Source organism: Chrysoperla carnea, chromosome 1 (assembly GCF_905475395.1).
Source record: "Chrysoperla carnea chromosome 1, inChrCarn1.1, whole genome shotgun sequence".
In the NCBI taxonomy this organism is placed as follows: domain Eukaryota; kingdom Metazoa; phylum Arthropoda; class Insecta; order Neuroptera; family Chrysopidae; genus Chrysoperla; species Chrysoperla carnea.
Genome location: NC_058337.1, coordinates 35,044,953 through 35,071,671, shown reverse-complemented (window position 1 = coordinate 35,071,671; position 26,719 = coordinate 35,044,953). Strand labels below are relative to the sequence as shown.

The following is a 26,719-nucleotide window of genomic DNA, read 5'->3' as shown; positions in this document are numbered from 1 at the left end:
ACTAAGTTTATTCAATTTCCAATATGACGTTTGGGCATGCGTACAATCATAAAATCAGCCATATTGATGTTGATCTCTTCAGTGTGTACTTCAAAACAGGTATTTATAATGTTTAAATTGAAATTTGTGATTAATATATCGATATTATTAAATAAATAACGATTCAATACAAACATAAAATTTTATGAGATCAATATTATAATCAATAATTGGTGAATAAGTTCATTTAAGTTAGAGAAATTAAGTGCCACCTAAGCTAAGTCCTTAGGGCAAAAAATTATAAATATTTGAATGAGCCACATGTTTACAATATTTTATGACGGATTTATGACATATTGAATAGTGTTCTTAAAGTTTTCACTTGATTTGAATTGTGTTACTTTTTTCTTGATTATAGTTTATGACGTTAAAAATAGTTTTGCTTTCCATATTTAGGCAAAGACGTATTGCGAATACATTGTCTATGATACTATATAACGTTATTGAATACGAGCATTAATTTCCAAGTTATTGTGTATTTAATTTTGTTTATTTTGCATGCGATATAGCTTCTTCAATTGAGAAAAATGACCGATTCTTTAAACTTTGGTCCTGAATGGATACGTAATCTTTCCTCAGATGGAAATACTTCAAGTAATACAAGTTCAGGTGGAACCAAATATCAACTTGCCGATTTTAGGTAAACAATTTGATTTATTAAATCAAAAATTAAAAATATTACTTGGTAATTACTTTTTTTTTAATTGTTATCTCACAGATATGGCAGAGAGGAGATGTTAGCATTATTTGAAAAGGGTTTACGAGCACCAGACCCCCTTTCAAATTTTGCAGCATTGTATGTTGAGCAGTCTCAATTACCTCTTGCATTAATACCAATGACAGAAGATGAAAATGTATGTAAAATTTTGTGTTACTATTTCAAATATTAATTTAACAGGGTGTAACATAAAACTGGGTGCTTTACTTTGAACATATTCAATGATTTTTATAATATAAAAACCGAAACAGTTCTGAAAAATACTTTATATGGTCAATAACAGTGCTTATGAAAATATTAAATACTAATCAATGTGAGTACGTAATCGTTTTCGTAGCAATCTCAGAAGAATTAAAAACAATTATTTTAGTTATGTGTTTTTGAATCAATTTCACTGAATGGTTTTTTTTAGAACTATATTCTCCTTTCGATTTCAGAAGTTGACACCCAAACTTCGATTTATAGCGATTTTCCACGGCTTTTGGAAACAAAAAATTTCTCTAATCTATGTCTTTTATTTTATTAATGGCATTTAAACATTACAATGTGAGAAAACATTAGAGAAAGTTGAAAAAAATCGATATTCATTATACATGGATTTGAAAATTTCAATAATTAATCTGCTGTATAGATTCTGAAATAAATAGTCTTTTTTTCGTCAAGATGCAACAATGCCCGCTTTTTAAATTAACCAATTTTGGCCATTTTTCTCCAAAAAGATTAGAAATGACAAGTAAAAAAAAAACACTCATAAAGACCTATTCCGATTTTCAAAGCACTTGAAATCGACTCATTTCCAATTAGCCGAACTTTGAGTAAAAATTAGATATATTTGTAGGTCGAGAATTCAATATTTTTGATGAATACTTACAACATACACTCAAAGAATGATATTTTTTGTTACATCTTGTATGAAATTTTAAATATTGGCCCGATTCAAGTTACACTTATATAATTTCTCTTATTTAATACGGGAATATACAATAAGCTCCAAAAGCTACTTGCAATGGACTTGGAAGTTTCAGAAAAATTTAGTTACTTAATTTTAAATTTTTTTGAAGTAATGAATTGCTGGTCTTTATTAAAGAGATTCCTTTCAGCTTGCTATATTTGAGATTTTATTCTAAGGAAATTTGTTTACAAGTTGTAAGCAATTGAAATTAAAAATAAATAAAATTTTTGTATGAAAGTAAGGGTTGTAAATCTTGATCAAATTGTTTAAAGCTTGCCTAAATCCTAAGGAAGATTTTAAAAACAAAAATTAGTTTAAATCTAAAATAGATTTGAGCACTTTATTTAACACTCTCCCTTATTAAAACCAAAGCTATTCCTGCAAGAATATTTATAGGAAAAATTAGTCTTCTCTTTAATGTAATCTTCTTTTTAATATAGGCTTATGTGCTTAATTGTGTTTACAAAATTTTAAGTTTTGCTGACTTGAATTTTCTAAACAAATTTTAACCTAAAGCAGTTTTCCCAGTTTTTTGTACATTTTAATAATAATCTAATAATATTCGAAGATATAGCGCGTCAAAAAATTCATGAACCCTAACTTTCTGCCGCACGGTAAATAAGTTCCTGAGTCCATGTGTTTTCTCTCATAGGACACACGTATATGGCATAATATAGGCATTTTCGAAATAGAGGGAGGTTTAGAAATCTAGGAAAGAAAGTAAAACCTAACCGCCTGGAAGCAACGGTAAGCCAAATCATCCATTTTTTATAAACCCGTAAAAATAGTAGCAGGCAAAACTTGATGGCAATTTCGGAAGTGGTGGGGTTGAAGTAAATCGGAAAAAAGTGAATCCTAATTGGATAAATTCAAGTACGATATTATTGTTATAACATGTACTTTTATGGAAAAATAATGGCAGACACCGCCGACTGGCAGTATGACGGTTTTTTGAAACCAAGCGTGGGATAATTTTTAAAAACTGCTGTAAAACAGTATAAAGTAAAAACTGAAAAAATTTCTACCGCTTGTTACCCTCCGAAACCACCACAAAGTTTTGTCTGCCACTATTTTTCCCGGTTTATAAAAATGGATGCTTTAACTTACCGTTGCTTCCAGGCAGTTAGGATCCACTTTTTTCCCCAGATTTGTACACCTCCATCTCGAAATTGGCCGTTCTGTCACATATATGTTCTATATGAGGGAAAACATATAGGACATATATGTGGCACATCCACATCGACTCTCGTCGAGCTTATTTACCACACACCAGAAAGTTAGGGTTCATAAATTTTTTGATGCGCCATATCCTAAAATATAAAAAAGATTTTTTTTTTTTTTGCAAATTGGTGTTCAATAGCATTTTCAAACGACAAAATAATACTTTTGGTGTGGAGAGTCATAAATTATTTTTTAATAACTCCCAATCGGGTTTCACTTACAATATTTTTTACTTAGACTTGGAGACACGGACATAATATTTCAAACTATTTGTTAAGTATCGGATTACGCAATTATTGAAAAAAAAATCATTGTCACAGCGCTGGGCTTCGATCCTAATTTAAAAATGATTAAAACAATTTTCTACAGCTGTTATTTTATTTCAGGCTAATTTTTTTTAAACTAATCATTTTCTTCCTATCGTTCACTAAAATCATGGAATACTTTTTAGTTAATATTATAAATTATTTATAATATTACTTAATTCCTTAATAATGTAATTAGTTTTAGAACATTGAAATTATTTAGTGTAACTTATTATAATTAATTAACATTTATATCGAACATAAAAAAAAAATTTAGGTATTATATGTTAGAAAGTTTTTATAGAGATTATGGCAGAGTAGACCAGCGCCTCCTATTTCAACGCGTGGTCGAGGAGGCTCATTAGAAAGAGGTCGTGGTCGGGGCAGAGGAGCTACTTTTCATCAAGGTTATTCACGTTCCAGTTCAGGATATGATGATCCTGTCAGACCATATGAAAGAAGTCAAAGTGGATGGGCAGAACGAAATGGTGTGGCGGATGGACCTGAATGGGTTGGTGTTGGAAGTAGTCCCAGAAAAGAATTGGGTTCATCAAGGTCTATAGGCGGGTCGGATAATTGGAGACGCCACAGACCTGATGAGGAGACAGATGGTTGGAGAACTTCTAATCACAGATCGGCTGATAAATGGAGCCGATCATCTAGTTGGAGAGAAGGGGATCCTGGTGAAGATAGATTTGAACGTACAATAATCCCTGACAGATCGAGTAGAACTAGTTGGCATTCAAGTGGGGATGCATCCCATTTGGGTCGGGGTGGAACATTGCGGCGAACGCCTTGGGAAAATTCATCGGAGGATCATTTACCTGAATGGGCTACGGAGAATTTACATGAGTCAGGTGGATCTGGTTCGTTTGATTCGTCCGGTGCTTTTCATGGAAATAGTACTGAAGATGAAAATAATGTAAGAATTTATTATACTAATCAAATTACTAAACTTTTAACAGAGCATGCTCTCAAATAAATTAACATAATTTACGCATTTTTGAAAATTATTAAACTTTTAAAATAATAAAGTTAGCACATTTTTCCGATTTGAAAGTCGCTAAGAATTTAAAATGATGTTTTTTATACATATTTATAATTTTTTTAAATCAACAGGGAACAAGACTTGTTCAAAAATCAGCATCACAACAGAATTTACCGCAGTCAAATCGAGCTTCAACAATACATACTTCACAATCGGCGCATTCATTGAGTAATAAATCTGATAGTGGGCCGTCACCTCTTCGTGATGATACAAAATCACCGATTAAAAATCATAATCAGTCTAACACAGATCATGATAAATTATCGGTAAATTCACAACAATCACAAAATAAACAACATTCAAGTCCACATTCGAAAGAGAAGGAGAAGTCTCCACCTAAGAATGTTGAAAATTCTTCTAATAATGTGCCTCAAAAAACTTCCTTGGATCAAACCAAAACAATTTCAAATAATAATAACATAATGACCTCTAAATCAAATTCGACGGACAAGACATCAGAGAAGACATCGTCCATCACAGATTCGTCGAAAAATAATAACGACAAATTATTAGATAATGTATCAGATAATCAACAAAAACCGGGAATTCAGACACTTGGTTCAAATGGTCTTGGCAATTCAAATAATAAAAAAATTATGGAAAATGCAAATTCAGTAAAAAAGTAAGCTTTAAAACTTTTTTATTTTTAAGTCTAAATTGTTTATATTTTATTATTTATATTTATCATACTGCGACTTCGAGTATGACGAAGTCCATCCAACCCCCCAGCCCTCACATCTCCGATTTTGCACAAGTCAAAAAAAATTATATACTTCAGATCTCCCTGGAAATCGGTATCCTTTAGAAACAGCAGACTCTGTAGTTGATTTTGTAGTTTTTAATTTAACCTTTAAGGCTAAGTTCACGCGGACTTCAATTTTAATTCTAACGCGCGTTGTAATTAAGGTCCGTGTGAACAGATATGGAACAGATATGTCGTATACAGTGTGATTATTTCAAAAGTATCCACCCTTCATAATTATTGACCTGATGTGATAATTGTTTTGAGCGAAAACACGTCGATTTGATATCGAGGGGAAAGTTCGAAAAGGGTACTTAGAAATTCCAAATGGTACCCACACTCAAAACAATAATCACATCAGGTCAAAAGTTAAGATTAAGGGTGGATACTTTTGAAATGATCACACTGTATAATTGAATCACGAATTCGTGTAAGAAATTTTCGTAAGGACGTCATTTTCCCGTAATTAGAAATAATTTTTAATTTCCCTGCAAATATTTCTAAAATTTTATATCTTAAACAGGAATGAAGATGAATTTGATAGAATGCAAGAAGTAGCAGATGATTTGGTTGCAAAATTAATGTTAGATGAAGAAACTCCAAACAGTAGTAATAAAAGTACTAACGATTATTCGAATAGTATAAATTCAACATCATCATCCGACATTAAATCACAATCAGCATATGGTAGTCATTTACAATCAAATCTGTTACAAAACTCTGTGATGAATTCGAATATACTATCACAATCATTACCACAAGGACCACCTCCGCCACCGCAAACAAGTATCATTCCGGATAAATGGTATTATAGAGATCCACAAGGGGATGTACAGGGACCTTTTTTGGCATCCGATATGACAGAATGGTATCGTGCAGGGTATTTTTCAGTGAATTTATTATTAAAACGTCAATGTGACGAACGATTTTTTACATTGGGTGAACTTATTAAATTGTGTGGTAATAGTGGCGGAGGACCATTTTCATCAACCGGTCGTTTACAACCAATAAAGGTATGTTGATAAAAAACAGGTTCTTGATAATTAAACGTTTTTAATTTTGTATTGATTCGTAAAGTGAACTCCAAGGATTTGCTGGCATACATGAATTTTTATGTGGAAATTTTCCTCGATAATTTTGCTTTAATGTAGGCGATTTATGGGTCATCATTTTTTAAAATTATGATCGTCAAATCACATACGAAAAGCTTTTTCGGGAAATTTCTTCAAATATAATAATCTAATGAACTGAATTTTTGAAACATTTAGATTCAAATTATTGTAGAAAATTGCTTTTTGATTTTGTAAATTTGTTTACACAATTGGTCATGGTTTTTTTTAGATTGTATTTATAAAGAAATTATTTTTTGTACATAGGCAATTCCGGATCCACAAACGTTATTGGGAGCCAATAAAAGTCAGACGCCAGGTGTTGGCGGAATAGATTCCGAGGCCTTACAACGAATACAACAACTACAGTTACAACAGACGTTTGCTCAACAACAAATGCTAGTTCGACAAGCAATGACATTACAAGCATTGAGTCAAACAGAGCCGTGGGCTGCATTATCACAATTACAACAAAGAGAATTAATTGCACAACATCTTATGACTCAACAACCCTCACCAGTAAGTCAAAGTTGTTTTTTTTTTGTGTGGTAAATGCTTTTATTATTTAAACTTGGCAAGATGATAATAATTTTTATATCCCTATGAATCAAAAAAACAAATATCAATCAATTTTTCTACTTAATCATTTAAGAAAAATTTAAGTTGAAAACCTATATATCAGGTTAGTTATTTGCCAATGTAAACATTACCTAGTGATGTGCATTTGGATGCCCTATAATTAGAGTCTTCGTGATCAGGCTCATTTGTTGTCGTATAATGGCCATTATTAGTCAACGTGTTAGTAATCCAACTAGTATTCAATATGTGTGCATTAATCAGTTTTTGGCTATGCTATAGTATTAACTTGTTTTCGGAGGGTGGAGAGGGGCAATAATTTTTGTATTAAGCCAAGGAGGAGAGGGCTCCAAAAATGTGACCATCTATGACAAGGGGGGGGGTTAAAAATCGAAAATTGTTGGACCTAATTTATGGATGGCCCCTAAAGAAATAGAAAAAAATAAGGCATCATGCAGTATATTCGCACCAACTTTCAAAACTATTTATTTTAAAATTCATAACCATTTTTATTATTTTCAAAATCATATATAAAAAAAATAAAATTTTATTGTCTATTTTAAATAATGGAAAGTATTCTGATTATGATTTTTTGTGTTTGTTTTTGTTTTATTTTGTTTATTTATTTTATTTTTTTTATTAACAATTGTTTTGAGTTTTTGTTTGAACTAAATTTTATATCATAAATTTTTTTGAAGATTGTGCCGGAAACATCATACATAAATCCATTAACTGCTCCAGGAGTTTCACCCAACAATCCTTTAATGCAAATGATAAATCAAATGCAACAGGTATCCATTTTTCATTCATACAAAATTTTTCATATCGCTTATTATGTTTATTTTAAAACCAATTTTTATTCGAAATTATCTTTTATTAACAATTGTTAATTTTATTACCAGTCTATGGTTTATTTGATCGTTTGATTCAAAATTACTAACCTGAATATGATATATAAAATGTTGTAATAGCTTTAACGTTTAACATGAATTTATATATTGTTTTTAAAAATAACATCGTTATACTCGAATAGTAAGAGCAACGTCCTTTAACAAGAAATAGTTTCGACTTACTAAGAATGAAACTGAGATACTGTATAAAGTGACTTCAGTTATTTGCTTAGGTAACTTTGGGAGAGAGCGGTTAAAAATGAAATGGAATAACGGAACATATTCTTTTTTAGTTCAATGTTTGTGTTAAAACTATTTCTTTAAAATGATTAAAATTATAAATCACTAGTCTCTTCAAGAATACGTTTTTTTTATTAAACAATTTATTTAATCTAAATTTGAAACTTGAAAGTTAAAATGCTTTGCTTCAATTGGAGGTGTAGTTACTAAAATTACTCAAATTTCATGTCAATGAATTGATATTTATAATTTCGATACTTGGAATTTTCGTCAAACAAAACACCAAATATAGTAAATTTTAAGAAAGTCGCCCTCTCAACATTAAAACTTTTAAGAAAATACTACGATTTTAAAATTTCAACATTAAGACTATTAAGTAGCGCCCACATATAACAAATTTTTTAATAAATCGGCATTTTGAGCTTACTTTACCTATATCAAATACTTTTTGATTATTTTGTGGTTCTGATTTGATTTTTGATTTTAAAACTGTATGATATTACATATTGGACTATTCTAAACAGGCGTTTTTTTCAAACGCTTAAATGTCGAAAACGGTGAAGTCAGGTAAAAAATGTCAAGAGCTAAAAACTATTTAGAATTGTCAAAAATATAATAGTATACGGTTTTAAAACAAAATTTTTGATCAGAACCACAAAATAATCTTTATTTAGTCAAATATTTATGTCTCGAAAACGGTGAAGTTAGGAAATAAAGGATATGTGGTGCCCGGAAGTAGGGTAGTTCTGTCTCATTGTAAATCGAAAATGCACAAATTCGCATAAATATGATTTGGTTGAGTACACTGAGACAAACATTTTCCTACTCCCATAAAAAACTGCTGGTGCAGAGTTTTTTTCTGGCTCAAATGCTTTATTTCCTACAGTATTAAGCCTTGTTGACACTAAGTTATATTAATAATACTAAAACGAATTGGAAAAGTGGCCAGAAATATTTTATGACATACTAATCTATGTAGCCAACATGTCGAGTGAATATTGTCAAAATATGTAATTTTTACTTTTGGGAAAATCATTTTATCTTGTGACGTCATCTATTTATTCAACAGCAGGCGTTGAACAAATATAGAAATGGATATAAAGAAATCATAGTAGTTTACAACAATACTATGTATGAATAAACTTAGTTGCCATTCATAGCCCACTCTTAATAATCTAGTATATAATCTAATAATCCATTGATTGAAAAAACTGTCGTAAGTGATGACACCGAATTTCACTTCTGGATTGTGTTGTAAAGACCTTTTAAAAAGATGGATTTATAGGGATTCCGTCATAAGCAATCAATCAGTAAAAAAAAATTACTAAGTTTTACTACTTATTAATGTGAAAGGGCAGCTATTGAAGAAATTTGACATTGGCCTTCAGGATCAATTAAGAGTAAGCTCTTCATAATTTGTATGTAATAAAGGTTCACTTTCAACTGGCGGAAACATTTCTTCAAAAACGTCATATTTTTATTTTTAGAAGTATGTTTTTGCATTTAATTTTTGGTAAGGGGTAGAAACTTTGAAAATTCACTACTGGAATTGCCAACAGAGTGAGAACCACCTCTCAAAGTAGATTGACAAGGATAGTAAATATCAGGGCCTGGTCATAATACGCATGTTTTAATATACAACGTAATATCCTGGCGCGTATTTTAAATAAGATTATACCCTTTGAAAATACACTACATTTTAAAATACATGATCATACGATCATATGATCATATGATCATATGAAATGTCAATTTGAAATATAAACACATCATTGAAACAGCTGATTCCGGTTATACGATCATGCCTCCTTAGATCATATATTTTAAACAGGCCTCCAACTATTTTCATCTTTGTTTATCTACTCTCATCTTTGTTAATCTACTCTGTGACGCCAAAATACATATACTTGGTATACACTGGGCTCATCCATTTAAAATATATGATCTAAGGGTAGAAATAGGGCCATACTTAACGCAACACTCGGTATGCTCCTAAAAAATGTTTACAAACCAACAAATTCAATGCCCTCGGACATAATATCAGAAATATTCTCGCAACGTTGTCCAGGCAATTTACTGAAGTTACAATATGCAGAATCTATATATCTTTTTAAAATTGGAACTACTGTCGATATAAATATTTTTTCTATAATTAAAATTTTTAATTTTAGGCTAATAAATTACCACAACAAATGAATGAAACAAAGCCAGCAAACAATATTCCAAACCAACCAAAATTAGATCCAATACAGCAATTAATACAACAAATGGGTGGAATGCAACAACCACATTCAGCAATGGTTGTACCACCACCCGGTAGTCAAATATCTACTTCTTTACCAATGTCCGGTGGAGGTGTTGATCACTTAAATCAGCAGCATACAGAAAATGATTCGATTAAAAATTTCTTACGTCATTTCTCAAATCAACAACAACAACAACAACAGCAACCTCCGTCTCAACCGCCACACCCTTCACCTCAGGTTTGATTTATCTGAATTCCAAATTGAATAGAAGTTTCAAAAACACTTTACGTTTATTCGGCCTCTAATTTTACAACCATACTTTTTAATACTAGAAAAAATCCATATTTATGGTGAATTAGAGCTATTTTCGTGATAATTTTTAAAATTGTCCAGATCGGTGATCGGGAAACTTTTAAACGAAAAGAGTCAACATCAATAAAAATATTGATTTGGAAGAACCACGAATAATCGTATCTCATGTGTTTGGACTAATAAAGAAAATTGTTCAAAATGCATTTATGAAATTTTCATTCGAAGCAACAGAGAAGTATAAATTTGAGAAGGCAATCGGACTCAAAGTGTTTTTAGAACTCTAGTTTTCAAGTTATACGTGTTATCCACCTCAATGTTACAAATATATGTTAAATTTCAGCAAACAATAGACTCATTTTGGAGTCAAGGAACATTTCCTACACCAAATCAACAACCACCCTCGTGGCTAACAAATCCAAGTCCAACGCCAAATAATGTTACAACACCGGTATCAATGTGGGGTAGTGATATTCGTGCTAATATACCATCACCCCTTCGTCCTGGATCAATACCTACTCCACAACACCAAATGCAACCAGATAATATATCTTCCATGGTATTTAACTAATTAATAAAATTATTATTATTTTCAATTAACTCTATTCTTTGATATTTTAACACAAAAAGTGTTCAACTACCTGGAAATTGAAATTTATATGTAACTATCGTTTATCTGCGACTTCACTTGCGCATATAATGGTAAATTTCATTAACTCAAAGAAAGGGCATGTCCTTATCAATTCAGTCTTTTGTATTTTAAAGATAAGTTTAAAATTGAATGAAAGGCGGGATGCTACCACTTGGGAAAAGGCCGCCATCTTTGTTTAAAGTTGTTTTTTTGCAATAACTGCTACACTATTTCCGTAAGTTACATATTAAACAAGCTACTGGAAAGTTAGTGCAAAATTTTAAACAAATAATTTTGAAATTTTACGATACTCAAATTGCAATAATTTTGTAGCAAAAAATCGTCTATTTTTAATCGACTATTCACTATTCAACGAAATTTTTAGAGCGAGTCTTATTTTGCTGGTTAGTGTATATGTTATTGCAAAACAAAAGCATCAATATAGAAAAAACTTATTTTCGATAGTTTGTATAGGAATTCTAATATGGTTACTTAGCTATAACTAACTATTACTAATTATATTTGAATTGAAAATCGAGTTTTATTGTATATTGATAGTTTAGTACGTTCATTTTGTAACAAAATAAACATCTACACTTATTTTATTTGATAGGTAAATGTCAGTAAAATTGAAGAGCAGCAACGACAAACACAACAAGCTTTAAAACAACAAGATTTAGAAAACCAAAAAAGGATAGAAGAAGAGCTTAAAAAATTAAAAAAACAAGAAATGGAAAATGAAAAACGAAGAAATGAACTTGAATTACAAAAAACCGAAGAGGAAAAATCTAAAGATGATTTAAAGAAGGGTAATGAAAAGAAAAAAGCAGATACAAAATGTAGCGATGAATCTAAGAAAGAAAAAGAAAAGAAAGCAGCAGAAGATAAATCAAAAAAACAAGCAAGTGATAAAAAAGTTGCAGAAGAGAAAAAACGCAATGAAGAAGTTAAAAAACAAGAAAATGTTAAGAAACTAGCTGAAGAAAAACGTAAAGATGAATTGAAAAAACAGGAAACTGAAAAGAAAGCTGCAGAAGAAAAACGAAAAAAAGCTGAAGCTGAAAAACTACGTGCAAAAGCAGTAGAAGTAGCGAAACGTGAAGCTGAAGAAAAGAGACTGCGTGAATTAGAAGAAAAACGTAAATTAAAAGAGCAACGTAAAGCTGAAGAAGAGGCAAAAAAGAAACAAGAGGAGGATAAAAAGAAAATGCAAGATGAAAAAAAGTGAGTATTCTATAATTTCATTAGTAATCACCTGAAGTCTTAGGCGAGCGGCAGAAGGTTAAATGCAGATAAATATTATTATTATAAATTAAATTGTAATAATGTATGAGCAAAGAAAATAATACTTATTTATTGACTAAGGCCAAGAAAGGTAGAAAATCTTAAAAATCATCATTTTTCCAAAATTGTTTAATTGTACAACATTTGTATGACATTTATTTTTTGGGTTATATAAATTTATCAAAATTGGAACTTCTTGAACTTCTTAGAGATACAAGCCTCTTTATTGATTCAACTATAAAAATTCTTATGGTATCGTGGTTTAGTATAGCAAGCAAAAAATTTATTACATGCTTCTTTATCGACATATTTTATATAGACCAATTGTTATTGTACAGGCATAAGAATTCCATATGAGCAATGTGCTAGATGGGTATAGGTGATTGGACTCGCCTATTTGACATCTATTTAACTGCTAACAACCTTATACAATGAAATAATAATAATCATTTACCGAATAATTTTGTTGTAATTTTTTATAAATATAAATTTTTAGAGCTAATAAGTTATACTTCATCAAACGCAGAAATATTGATTAGATATTTCTTAACTTATTTATGTTTTAGCGACGTCTTGTGGCATTTCTTATCTAAACATTATAATAATGACGATTTGCATTAAAACTAAGAAAATACTGCTTTTGACCGATTGTCATGTTACCAACATATTTTTATTGGTTTTATTTTATTCTGTCATTTTCCTTCATATTAGTCCATAAATGTTAGCAAACTTATAAAGGATCTAATATACTCATATATTGAAATTTTTACAGAAAAGAGCAAGAACGTAAAGCTCAAGAAGAACAAGCCCGCCGACAAGCAGAAGCATTGCGTAAAATGCAAGAAACTCAACAGCAACAACGTGCCAGAGTAGCACCATGGTGTCAAACTGGTGTACCTGGAAGTGGAATTTCAGGTGCACCAGGAACAGGAACTAAAATATTAACATTAGCTGAAATACAAAAAGCGGAAAAAGAACGACGTGCGGCTGAATTAGCAATGCAATTACAGCAAGCAAAAGCTCAAGCTCAAAGAGAAGCTCAAGTAAATAAAAATTTCATATATTATCGATTCATAAAGACTTAATGATTTCATTTGATTTAGGAACAACAAGCTGTAGCTGAAAAATCATCTATGCAATTAAAATGGGCAAGTAAAGTTGCTGGAACGCCAAAAAAAGTCAAATCATTAGCTGAAATACAAGCTGAAGAACAAGAACGTTTGGCAAAAGTTAGTAATTCTGTTCATTTTATGTATTCTCTAAATAAAATGTTACAAATTATCATTGGGATAAAAAAATATTATTTTACAATGTTCTAAACAAACATTTTTTAAATTTAAATAAGTAACATTTTATGTGGTACACTCTTAAGTCGGTTAATTAAAAGATTTTCTTACATTTTATATATATATATTTATTTATTTTTTTATTATGTAGCAAGCAGCTGAAGCTCGATTAGCTCAACTAAAAGAAAAAAAAGAGACTGCCACCACACCTGTCCAATCTGTTGGTATTTGGGGTTCAGCTAGTCAAAGTTTAACTTGGGGCCAAAATACAGGTATTTTAAGCGTGAACTAACTGATACTGTAAATATAAATAAACCAAAAAAACGGAGACGAAAAAAATCGTAAAAATCACCAAAAATTTGTTTTCAATGTAGATAAATTCATTATTTAATGCAGATAAAAATTAATATCAAGTGTATTCTAATTTTTACCCAAAAACATATAAAGTTTTCGAAATATCGCCTGAAGATTCATTTGGTCAAAAATTTTACTTTTCTAATGACTTGAAACTTCAGTGTGAATTTCAAGTGAAGTCAAGTATGAGAAATTATACTAGAAAATCGAGAATTATTATTATGAAAGCTGATTCTTGTGGCCATCCTGATCCGATTTCTAAACTCCTATATTTAGTGCAAAGATGTACAAAAAACAAAATTTTACAATCTTTATTTACTTTTAATTGCAAAATAAATTAAACAGAATCAAAATAGTTATTTAATTTTATTTTTGTAAGGAGCTGGATTCTGGGATGACAGTTCATCAGTTCAACAACAAACTAAAGTACCTTCATCAAAACCTACACCTGGTGTAACAAAAAGTCGTTCAGCAATTAGTATTAATCAAAATTCAAATAAAACAACAACAACGGCACAAAACAAATTAAATAATAATAATCTGACAAAACAAAAATCTGCGAAAAAAGATGAGAATACATCATCAAGTACATTGAAATTATTTGATGCAAACGGTATGGAATTAGGAAATGAATTTAGTTCTTGGTGTACTAAAGCACTTACAACCATTAATGGTCAAGTTCATAGTAAGTATTCTTTTTATTTTTCAATTGACTTCGAGTGCACGTTTGATCATCAAAAATTTGTAGAGGATTGTTAACGGTCTTGATTTATTTTACAGTTCCAACATTTATTGGATTTTTAATGGATATAGAATCACCTTATGAAGTAAAAGACTATGTTCGTACATATTTGGGTGATAGTAATGCAGTAAATGAATTTGCACGCCAATTTTTAGAACGACGTTCAAAAGCAAAACAACGCAATCGTGCTGCATTACAGCATACCGATGATATGTGTGTGCCAGCACCTGCTGTAAATCCATCCAATAATACCGAATTTCAAGAAGTAAAAGTAAGCATTTTTACCATTAAAACCAATTAGAATTATAGATTAAGATGTCCGTAGTAAAGGTTATATATCAAGTAATCGCAAGCCCATTTTAGTTTTAAACTCCTAGTAACGAGGTTACAAAGGTGTGTTTACAACGAAATAACCTTCTCCAAAGTGTAAACATCACGAAAATTGGACCAGATTCTGGCAGATGAAGGTTTAAAGTATCTGTTTTTTTTAAATCTCGATTTTTGGCGATATTTTCATCTGTTTCTTGCCGTAATTATCTCTGGTAATTTCAAATTGCAATACTCAGAACATTTTTATCTAGCTTATGATCTCTTGCTTATTTTTCGTTAAGTTTCATCATAATAAATGGTTTTTAGTTTCGATATAAGTCACCGTAATAAAAAAAGTCATAATAATTAAAAACAAAGCACCAATTAATAATTTTCTTTTAAGGGTAAAAGTAAAAAAGTGAAGAAATCCCGAATGATGAAAGTGGATTCAAGAATTTTAGGATTTTCTGTAACAGCTGCTCAAGATAGAATTAATGTAGGTGACAGAGATTATGGAGATAATGCCTAAAAAAATCCTGTGAAGCTAGCAGAAACATTTAATTCTTATTCAGTACAATTTCTCATCATTTCACATTTTTTCAGTTTTTTGATTTATTATTAGATCACATAAATACAGTTCAACCTAATAATTAAAATCGTAAATTATTCTGTAAAAAGTAAAATAATGTTGAATTCATTTTAAAAACGATGATGGTACATAAAAAAAGAACCCTTTTTAATAATATAATACAAATCGATTGAAGAAGAGAATCCCAATTATTTTTTAAATAATAATTTATATTATTTATTTATATACTATTATTCAGCAGAGAGAGACTGTGTAATTAATAATTATATCAAACAAATAATAATAATAATAACAACAGATCATTTAATTAAGTTTTAAGAAAAAATAAACAATTAAATATCCATGATATTACCCCTTAAGTATATTTTTTGCCGTATATATTTGTTGTACTTTTTCAAAAATTTATTTATAATTAGAGATTTAAAAAAAATGAAAATAAAGATTTTTATACGTATTACTTAGATATTTATATATCATATCATTTTTATTTTTATTCATAGCAGATTCAATTTGTTGCACTTTAAAGTCTTTTACAGTAAAAAGTCCTTTAGTACCGATCTTTAACGCGAAAAATGGATCGTGACTCTGATCCTGAAACAAATCACGTCAATTGTTAGAATTCTTTCAAAAAAAAATTTTTAACCTACCCCGATAATTTTCATTCACACTTCCATCGTGGTTGATAAATGGCATATGGTTAAGTCGCTTTAAAAAAGACCTATAAGCTGTAAATATTTTTGTTTAATAACCTATCTCGCCCTAAAATGTATAAAAATTCAGACGTCATTTGTCAAATTTGTTTCAGTTTTGTCTTCTTTATCGTTGAATCAGAGTCCCAATCCATTATTTGGGCTAAACACCGGAATATTATACAAATTTATTATTGCGTTGAATGAAAGTTTTTACTCTGGAATATATAAGAAATAAAACAATATATGTAGATCAAAATTTGAATGTTTGGGTTCCATAACTTTGGATTCATTCATCTTCAGAGAAACGTTACACCTGGCCTCGACATAATCTTGTATTTTTACTTGCTTATATTAACACTTTTTATATCAGGAGACTTCACTATCTGAGGGTGACAAGTTCTCAAAAAGTGTGTAGGGCTTATTATTATTATTATTATATAGATCAGGAAAAAGATAAAAAATAATTATCAGGATAGTATCTCAAGTAAGTACGAATTTCATATTAGAGAAAATTAAATGAACACCACCCGTTTTTTGTTTTATTCTAATTACAAAATATTTAAATAATAAACGCAAAATTCAATTTTCCTGGAATTTTCCTGGAAAAAAATAGCGCAGATCACTCCAAAAATTATGATTTGCGTAGCGCCATCATTATCCAGACACCCCATTTTCCCAAGTATTGGAAAAAATTTGTTAGAATTTAAAAAAAACGAACATTCATTAATTTCAAGCTTGTCACTAAATTGTATAGTTTCCGGGGTTCTTGAAAAAAGAAATTTCGTAGAAGAAAGTTGTTAAGATAAGCATAATTAAGGCACGCAATAATTTCTAAAAATGCGTATTAATCAATGAGCGCGTATGCTGACATATAATATGTAATTTTGAGCTTGACCAGAATAACAAAGTACTGTGTAAGCTAAATTAAACTCTCGGCATTTCTTACTTTCTATCTAGCATAAAAAATAGCTATTATTATTTTGATAACTAGGTTACATATTCCGAGTGTCTTAACTTAGCATATTCAACAATTTATTTTTCTAAACTCGCCCATCATACTTTTAGTTTGAATAATTTAAGGTTTAAGGTCGATCTATACATTTCAGTGACGATAGTCAGTTTAGTAAGATATCTTCTATTTATTTTGTACATAAAGCCCTGAAGAATACTGACATGCCGGACATTCACTTGATCAAATGCGTATGAGTATTGCTCTAAAGTTTGTTAAACATAACAAAACATTAGTTCCAATTTATTTGTTCACGGTATTGAATTAAAGTTACAAATGTGTAGTTCCGCTTTTAATATATGACGATAAGAAGGTAGGTTCACATATATACGTGACTGCTTCTATACCAATAAAAATCTTATCAAATTTACTACAAAAAATACGAGAGAGATTTACTCCGCATCCCTAAAGTTCATAATAATTTATAATCTAATTTTGTATTTTCTTCCTGTCTATAATTTTTGAGATCAAAATCACACTTGATAATTCAATCAGAATTTAAAAAATTCAAGTTTCCGTAGCTTTGAAGGTAACTCTTGCCAAGCTCTTTGCTTATGATAGGTTTTTATCAAGAAGATATGATTTTAGAATTAAAAATTCTATGCTTATTTCGTATAAGATTTTTGAGGAATACTTTTTTTTGAAAATTAAATAGTAGCTGATATATGATGTGTGTTGACAAAGTGATGTAATAGGCGTCAACTTGAAAATTCAATTGTAATTACAATAAAAGGATAGGTACATATCCAATTTTAGATTACCAAGAAAGAAATAATAGAACATTAGTGCAACAAATTGAAATAGCTCTTAGTTTTAAACAAAATATTTTCTTATGGTCAATTTTTTATCTTTACACAAAAAAGAAACACATTTTCTATTGTGTGGAATGGAAAAAGGAATTGATATAAATTAGTTCAAACAGCTAGTTATGTTACTTTTTGTTTAAAACTAATGAAAAAATAAATATTATATATTTAACAAAATAGAGTTATTTTTTAATTGCAATCAATTGCAATTAAAATAATGTTATCGTTTTTATTAAAACTAAAAGTTCTTATTACGTTTCTTATACGTTCACTTAAATACAGGATGTAACAGAATAATGTCTCTGATTATTGATTTTACTCAAAAAACAAGTGAAAACAAACAATTGACTGAGTTAATTGTTGAAATACCATGTATAGACAGTGTTGATGACGCCTAGTTTGTTTTTTGGCGTCACGTAAGTAAAGAAAGATACCCAATCTTAGATACTCACACATTCATAACTGGTATTCCTATACAGTGTGTGTTTGTACCATCTTGGCATATACATATCTGTAGTATGACAGAATACATCCGTTTAGTAATGCAGCTAAGCGAGAGGTATTATATACATGTGTTGTAAGACTACAGATACGATACGACAGATCTTCTGTTGTATGCATGCAGAGAGTGGGAGTTTTGTTGCATAAAAATATTATTAATTGATTTGATAACGTTCAATCATTACTAGTATGTGAATGCTTTTGGAAATACATGTTTGTATTCTGTTTATTGGTATTATCTATAACAATGGGTTATTATTACACAAGTCAAGAAAAAGCTCAAATTCTCAAATGGTACTATCAGGGAAATTCGGCACTTGACTGTGTCAAATTATTTATTGTACTATTTGAAGATAGGCGATCACCAACCGCTCAAACAGTTATGAATATTATTCATTGTTTTGAAAAATATTCTTGTCTATGTGAGTGTAAATATTGCCGCAAAAAAGATGAGGAAGCTCCACAAAAAAATGAAGAGAGAGGTATAGCAGTTTGTAGTGTACTATCTATTGACGATAAAAAATCGACAAGAGAAGTTGGTGAAGAACTGGGCCTAAGCAACGCTACGGTTGCAAAAATTTGGAAACAGAACGATTTAAAATGTTTTAAGTATGAAAAACACGAACAGATTTTGCCTGAGGACCCTTATCGCAGGATGAAGTTTTGTGATACTACGGTGGAAAAGGCGAATCAAGAAAATAATTTTATCAGAAATATATTATTTACTGATGAATCGTCTTTTCCATTAAATGGAAAACATAATCCAACTGTCATGCGATATTGGTCTCAGACGAATCAACATAGATATGTTACAACCCAAACTCAGTTTCCACAGAAACTGAATGTATGGGCTGGAATATTGGGTGACCATATAATAGGACCATTCTTCATTGACGGATCTTTAGATTCTCAAAAATATTTGAGTTTGTTGCAAGATAACATACTGCCCGCTGTTAGAGCTCTTCCAAATTTAGACCTGGAATTTGTATGGTATCAACAAGATGGTTGTCCTGCACATAATGCCATAATTGTAAGGCAGTTATTGGAAGAAACTTTCCAGAAACGTCTTATGAGTGGTTTTGGCACCATCAAGTGGCCACCCAGATCTCCAGATCTATCTCCTAACGACTTTTTTTTGTGGGGTTTTCTCAAAACAAAAGATATATTCACGGAATAGACCAGAAAATTTACAACAATTAAGGCAAAAAATTTTTGATGCATGTGCGAATATTTCTCCTCAAATGATAGAAAAAACCCGGGCAGATTTCTACAATCGACTCGGATATTGTTTAGCAAGTGATGGAGGAATATTCGAAAATATGATTTAACATTTTCTTTTGTCGGAATTATTATTTTTTTTTCTTTTTGGGGTTTTATTTTTCTTTTAATTTGTGTGGATTGTTGTTTTATGTTATACCGTTAATAGAATACCATCCTTTATTTTCAAACATTCCACATACAAATAATAAACGATATTTAAATAAGAATTTTTAATAGTTAGAAAGAAGGCTAGCCCAACAAGACAAGAATGAAAATTATTCAACAGACTCTTACTACATGTGAAGGCATACTAAAGTCAGAAGCAGTGATGATTGAATAGATTGATGAACTTATCAACTTACTAGTTATCTGTAACTAAAAAACTCCCACTCTCCAAGCGTCTTCCAACTAATGTTCAATACATGTATATAATACCTCTCGCTTAGATGCATTACTAAACGGATTTTTTCTGTCATACTACAGATATGTATATACCAAGATGGTACAAAGACACATTGTATAATACAGACTGTAAAACTTGCACCTAATTTCGCCCTCGTGGGTAAACAGTGACGTTTACAAAAATTGTTTCAAACAAATTTTGTTTATTTTTTTATAAGAAACATTTGTTATATTTAAACTTTTGTTCAATCTCTAGCGGTTTACAAGATGGGTCTTACAGACCCAAGATCCAATTGACCTATGTTGCTCATTTACGAATTCGACCTCACTTTTTACGTCCTAAGCACGCTATAAAAATTTCATCTTCATATCTCTTTTCGTTTTTGTCATATCGTGCTTACGGACAGACAACCGGAAATGAACTAATTAGGTGATTTTATGAACACCTTTACAAAAATTTGTTGGTAGCATTAATATTTTTAAGCGTTACAAACTTGGGACTAAACTTAATATACTATGATTTATTACATATATACATGGTATAAAAAACAAACGAAAGGGCTACGCATTTGAGATTTTTCACATACTAATAAAGCAATTTCAAAAAGAGAAATTCTAAAATAGATTATTTGGTAAAAAATTCTTAAATTATCAACAAAGAACTTTTATTTTGTTACACGCTGTATGTACTTTACTTCAATACAGATTGTTTGCTGTATAACATAAATTTTTTTTTAAATTTTGCAGAATAATTTTTTTACTATTGTGTGATATTTTTGCTTTTATTACATACCACGTTTTTGTTTTTACACCTATTTGTTCTCATCGTACTATTTTGTTTTTTGATTCGAGCTTATTGTACTGTAAAAAATGAATAATCTAGCTTTGAATTTCAAATGAAATAATAATTTTTATGATTATATAAATTTCATGTTATTTTCTTTAAAGAAACAGAAAACGTAATTCAAGTACTTTGTAATTTTTACTTTTGCTGGTTTCTTCTACAAACTATTTAATTATTGAACGACAATAAAATGCTAATTGTTAGGGGATAATCCTAAATTTGAATTATTAAGAAAATAATAACGAAATTTAATTGATCAGGCAGAGTTTATATATTTTATTTAAAAAAGAAGAAATGAGATTAATCATTCATTTTGTTTGATAATTGTTTATGTATTTGTGTAAAATGACTTACATAAAGTATAAGTCTAAGCTAAAAAATATTATTTATTTCAGAAGTGAACATGAAACTTAATATTTTATAGTTTTAATATGTGTATATCTATTTAGAAGTGGAAACGCGCTGAGAAATATTTATTTCTTTAAAATTCAATATTTCAGAGGACGAAATACAGATTTTCTTAAATAACTCTTTATTTAAGCATTTAAAAAAAAAAAAAGGAAAAAAAATAGAAAAGAAAAAAGAGCCACATACCATTTAAAAGTGCTCAAATTTTTATTTTGAATAAAATCTTAGTTCGAAATTAGCTTCGTGTTACGATACATACGGCTTAATAATTTCTTTGTCTTCAATGACTCTTATCAATATTATCAAAGATAATAAAAGATAACTGTAGGATATTTCGAATTAATTTCTAGATCAATTTTGTATTATATAAATATAAATTTTGACTACCATGTAGTCATCATCAGCTAATTTGATGGCGGTTACATGTCATAAAATCATATACCTAAATATAAAAATTGAACAAGAAAATTAGGGAAAAAATCGAAATTTAATTCAGTGATTCTTTTAAGGAAGTTGTATTTTAAGACTGGGACCATAGCTCAGAGTTTTGAAAGGATATCAGTTTCAAAATTTCAACCTACATCACTAAATTCAAACTTATTCTATATTATAATTTTGTAATTCAATATTTTCTTTGATCATCAAGTAATTTAAAAATATAAATAAATATATAATTAAAATAATAAAAAATAATTTTATTATTAGTGTATTATTATTAATTTAATTTATACAAAATTTGTTTATAGTTTGTATAAATTAAATTAATCTCTTGAGAATGAACGCAGATTCGAAAATTTTTGAGATCAAAGAAAAAACTTGTAGTCATACACGTAATAATACATAATAAAATTATTTTTTATTATTTTAGTATAGTATGTACTACCAAAAACCTTATATAAATTCAATTAATAAATAAATAATATAATATGGGCGGAAGAATAGTACAGAAAAGTTATATAAGAAAAATTGATTTTTATTTTCTAAAAATAATGTAAATTTTGAGGAAACAAATATTTTTAGTGTATTATTTCAATTCTGTATTGAAGCAACATAAGAAAACTATATACTTGCTAAGCTAAGTTTCATACTTTTAACGGAATGAGATAAAATATTTCAGCAAAGGACGTGTATTACATAATAATATTAAAAAAAAAAAACTTGATCAACCTCTAAACTGAATACAAATGAAACCGAAACCCACTGTATACCACACAACCATTCTTGGATACATTATATATGAGAATTAAAAAATTGATTATTTAGTGAAAGACTTTCTAAACTAATTATGTGCCTGTAAGTGGTGTGAAAACACGAGTCAAGTAATATTTAACGTTGATTAATAAAAAAAAGTTATTACGTTTCAAAATATTTTGATTTTGTATTTAATTCACCATCATATGTTTCCGAAAATTTTCTTAATTTTCAAATCCTGTTTTAGTCTAGTCTATCTATTTTGAGCACAATGTTAAATTTCAACCGAGATAAAGCAAACCAATACATGTAAAAAGTCGTAAATTTTCTGTAGAATTCCATGCACTATTTTTTTACACTTTTAAAGTACGGGATGACATTCAAAATGGCTGCCAATATTATCAGTGAGGTCTTAGTTATTGATGGAGGTTTTTTTCTTCACCAATTTGTTTGGTCAACTAGGCGGTTAAAAAAAATTTTATTTTAACAGTTTTTTTTTTCAATATATTTTTTATTTGATAATTTTTTGACATTTAACTGGGCTAGATCGATCCGAAATTAAAAGTTACGCATTTTTTGTTCGAAACTTTTTTTGATACAAAGCGTATTTTTTCGACGAACTTTGGCAGCCATTTTGAATGTCATCCCGTACTTAAAAGTGTAAAAAAATAGTGCATTGAATTCTACGGAAAATTTACGACTTTTTACATGTATTGGTTTGCTATCTTGACTTTGGCTCGAAAAATGTTGATTGACCAGTCTATTTTCCCTACTTTGAAATTAATTATTTAAAATAAATACAAGTTTAATCACGTTCCTTCATTCTCGGATACTCTCCCAAAAAGTTTTAATTGGTATGCTGCTCACTTCATGGTCAAAATTCGATTTGATTTTCAGGAGGCTGAAATCGAACTAAAAACTTCTGATAAAGAGCGGCATGAGTATCTTAGGAGAGGAGTCCTATTTGTTAATAAAGTTGGAATTACCCTTCGAAGCGGCCGAATAACAGCTAGTTAAACTGAAAATGCCATAGAAATGAATATTTAATTTGGACCATGACGTAAATTATTAAATAAATCACATCAGATATTTTAAAATATTTATTTGAAATTATGAATGGAACACAATATCAAAAATGAACTAAATGTATGTAAGTTGATTCTACACTTTATCCATTTAAGGTTGGTAATAATTCGTTTCCAGCTTGTAATTCTTTAACGATATCTAAACCTCCAATTAATTCACCTTTTACATACAATTGTGGATATGTTGGCCAATCAGAATATGTCTTTAATCCTTGACGTACTTCTTCGTCTTGAAGAATGTCAAATGTTTTAAATTCAACTCTGGAAAAAAAAATGATGATAAAAATTAAATTTTTGCTTTCTTTATCAATTATGATTACAAAAAATTTGTTAGTATAGGACTGGCGTAGTTTTAATGAATTTTATTATAATCCTATTAATCTACGAAACGGATGACAAAATTGCTTTCAGAAAGCAAAATATACGGTGAAGGAAACAAGCCAAGAAACAACGTTTTTTGTTTACGGCTAATCAATGGCTAACTTAACGGTTTAACAAAAACGGTTTTCTTGCGATAAAAAAAAGACGTCTGGTAAGTCCGATTTGGATTTACCAGGAAGTTAATATATAGTGAAGTTATGAGTAATAATTTCACAAATTTCGCAGTTTTTTTAGCAAAAAATTTTGAAAATTTTTCGAAATATCGCATTTTTTCGAAAAAGGACACCTTTTGTAAAAACATTCCTCTTGGTCGTAGGACTTTGGTAGAGCGGGTATTCGGGGCTTAATCTCTTCGTCTAGAATTCTTTGAACATGATATTTATTTATACAAACATTACGTGAAATAAGAATGCAAAATATGTTATTATATTTTTTAACTAGTCATAATGGCAACAATAATTGTGATAATATAAACCTTTTCATTTAAATCACGATTCATTTTTGTTTTGAGCGAAAGACTGAATAATAATATTAACAAAAAGATGGATACCGTAAAAGAGTCCCTAGCACCTAGACTAAAAGTCCTCTGTGTTTTCCTTGATACGACCCGTCAACCAAAGATAAAACGTCTTCGGGTTAGAGGCGCTATTAAAATCGGATGAAACTATAGGATTATGTCGTGGCCAGACATGTCGTGGCATGAACATGTATGGTGGTTTCGTCATCCTCATTCAGACTCTACAAATGGGATCATTAGAGATCCCCATGTTATAAATGTAATAGTTTAATCGACAGTATCCTGTCGAAAGCCCAACCACCCTTCTCAACTGTGCTCTAGTAAGTAGCAGAAGATTTACTATAATAGTCTGTAGACCCAATAGGAAATACAATAGGAAATATACGGTCTACAGAGACGATTCTAGTCTCATATTGTAGCAAATTTAGTCGTCTTTAAAAACATATTGAAAATGTATTTCAAAAACTACCCCTTAAGGGTTATAATCGCCAAAATCTGAAAAAGCTGAAATTTTTACGGTTTTTTTCGATTTTTGACAAAGTTGCGTTCGTCGCTCGAGGTCACAAACTTGGATTATTCATTGGGACAACATCATAAACAAGAATGCTAACAACAAGAACTATCGGATTTGACGTTAGCTCTAATGTATAAAGTTACGTCGATAAATTTTGACAGGCTTTATCTCGGAAAGTATGAGAGTCCATTCTCATCTCGTATTGTAGCAAATTTAGTCCATTTTAATAGCGTTCTAAAAAGGTTTCATCAAAAAATTAGCCCTTTATGTTTATACTGGCCAATGTAAATTTTCACGAATTTTTCGATTTTTGTCAAAGTTGCATTCGGCGCTCGAAGCCACAAACTTGGATTATTCATTGGAATAACATCATAAACAAGTCTGAGAAAAATCAGAACTACCGAAATTGATGCATACTGTAATGTATAAAGTTACTCTAATAGAAATACGCAGAAGAAATTGTTAAGTACTTTCATCTAATATACAATATTATTGAATACGAATTCACAATTAAAATTAGGACTGAAAAGGCTAACCTTAAAGTAGCGGATTAGCCATGTAGTAAGAGTAAGAAATGGTATAGACCCTTCGCCTGGGCCGTCTCTGTTGTGGGCACCAGGTAGACTTACGCAGACTAAACAAAGAAGGAAAAGTGTAAGGAAGTAGACAAGTTTTTAGCCAAAGACCACTCCCAGGTAAATTTAAAAAAGCTTTTCCACTTTGCGTGACTAAAATCCTTTCAAGGCTTTCATTATCTATTTTAAACAATATTTGGTTAACATTTAAAGCCAAACGGGAGAATACTCTATTCGGGACTTCAGCCCAATTAGGAAACAGCTTTTTTGAAAAAACTTATAATATATTAAAGTCTTGACCTTACCCAGTTTCATTTAAAATTGCCATTAATTGTTTGCTAAACCCACATCTTGGTTGTTCTCGATTACCTTTCATAAATACCATGACTTGATGTTGATTAATTAAATCTTTTAATCGTTCATTTAACGATTTCTTTGGTTCTGTGCTTGATGTATTTGAGACTTTACTTAATTCTAGTAGTTTATCCCATATTTTTGATAAATTTGTTCCATTAACACGGTCTAATAACTTTCCATTTTGAAAATACAGTATTGTGGGGACAGCTTCAATTTGATATTTTAATGATATTTCTGATAATTCTTCAGCCGGACAGTTATAAAACAATACTTTTGCCTTTTTAATATCAGTTTTTTCTGATATTTCTTTTAAATAATTTGTGACCATTTGACATTGTTCGACAAAATCGGCACAAAAATGCACGATAATTAAATTTGGTTTCCTGAAATCATTTTAACGTTGAAAATTAAAATTAATTGAAATATTTTTAGAGTAGTTTACCTTAAAATTTGTTCAAAATCATTTGCATTTTCGATTTGAGTAACCATTATTCGATTTTTATTAATAATATCTCGAATTAACAATAAAATTAGGTTAATAAACTACTTGAAAAATCACAAATATTGGAGTTTGCGCAATTGATTTT

General features: G+C 29.7%; 2 protein-coding genes across 3 annotated transcripts; one reads left to right on the top strand and one right to left on the bottom strand.

Annotated features, from left to right (window-relative positions):
- Positions 1–46: 46 nt before the first annotated feature.
- On the top strand, positions 47–15,771 carry LOC123290586 (GRB10-interacting GYF protein 2). Of its 2 annotated transcripts, XM_044870832.1 has the most exons (17): positions 47–99; positions 549–679; positions 758–893; positions 3,540–4,157; positions 4,355–4,905; positions 5,549–6,038; positions 6,402–6,653; positions 7,409–7,501; positions 10,012–10,323; positions 10,739–10,954; positions 11,640–12,250; positions 13,083–13,353; positions 13,414–13,539; positions 13,748–13,868; positions 14,330–14,635; positions 14,731–14,963; positions 15,405–15,771. In XM_044870832.1, the coding sequence occupies exons 1-17, from the start codon at positions 67–69 to the stop codon at positions 15,528–15,530; spliced, it is 4,626 nt and encodes a 1,541-aa protein (XP_044726767.1). In that variant the 5' UTR covers positions 47–66; the 3' UTR covers positions 15,531–15,771. The 2 variants fall into 2 exon arrangements, with proteins under 2 accessions (XP_044726767.1, XP_044726768.1); XM_044870833.1 differs by lacking the exon at positions 7,409–7,501.
- An 8,019-nt stretch (positions 15,772–23,790) lies between these two features.
- LOC123291863 (glutaredoxin-3) lies at positions 23,791–26,670 on the bottom strand. The gene is made up of 3 exons (XM_044872336.1): positions 26,575–26,670; positions 26,081–26,515; positions 23,791–24,049 (listed from the first exon to the last, which is right to left on the bottom strand). Exons 1-3 carry the CDS (start codon positions 26,619–26,621, stop codon positions 23,872–23,874), a joined length of 660 nt encoding a protein of 219 aa, XP_044728271.1. The 5' UTR covers positions 26,622–26,670; the 3' UTR covers positions 23,791–23,871.
- Between the last annotated feature and the right edge of the window lie 49 nt (positions 26,671–26,719).

Excerpts from the sequence above, each read along its gene's own strand:
- LOC123291863 (XM_044872336.1), bottom strand. The coding sequence starts at position 26,621 with ATGGTTACTCAAATCGAAAATGCAAATGATTTTGAACAAATTTTAAG. Across the intron at positions 26,516-26,574 it reads GATTTTGAACAAATTTTAAG|GAAACCAAATTTAATTATCG; the intron begins GTAAACTACTCT and ends AAATGATTTCAG. Across the intron at positions 24,050-26,080 it reads GCAATTTTAAATGAAACTGG|AGTTGAATTTAAAACATTTG; the intron begins GTAAGGTCAAGA and ends TTTTTTTTCCAG.
- LOC123290586 (XM_044870832.1), top strand. The coding sequence starts at position 67 with ATGTTGATCTCTTCAGTGTGTACTTCAAAACAG. Across the intron at positions 6,039-6,401 it reads GTCGTTTACAACCAATAAAG|GCAATTCCGGATCCACAAAC; the intron begins GTATGTTGATAA and ends TTTTGTACATAG. Across the intron at positions 10,955-11,639 it reads CAGATAATATATCTTCCATG|GTAAATGTCAGTAAAATTGA; the intron begins GTATTTAACTAA and ends TTTATTTGATAG.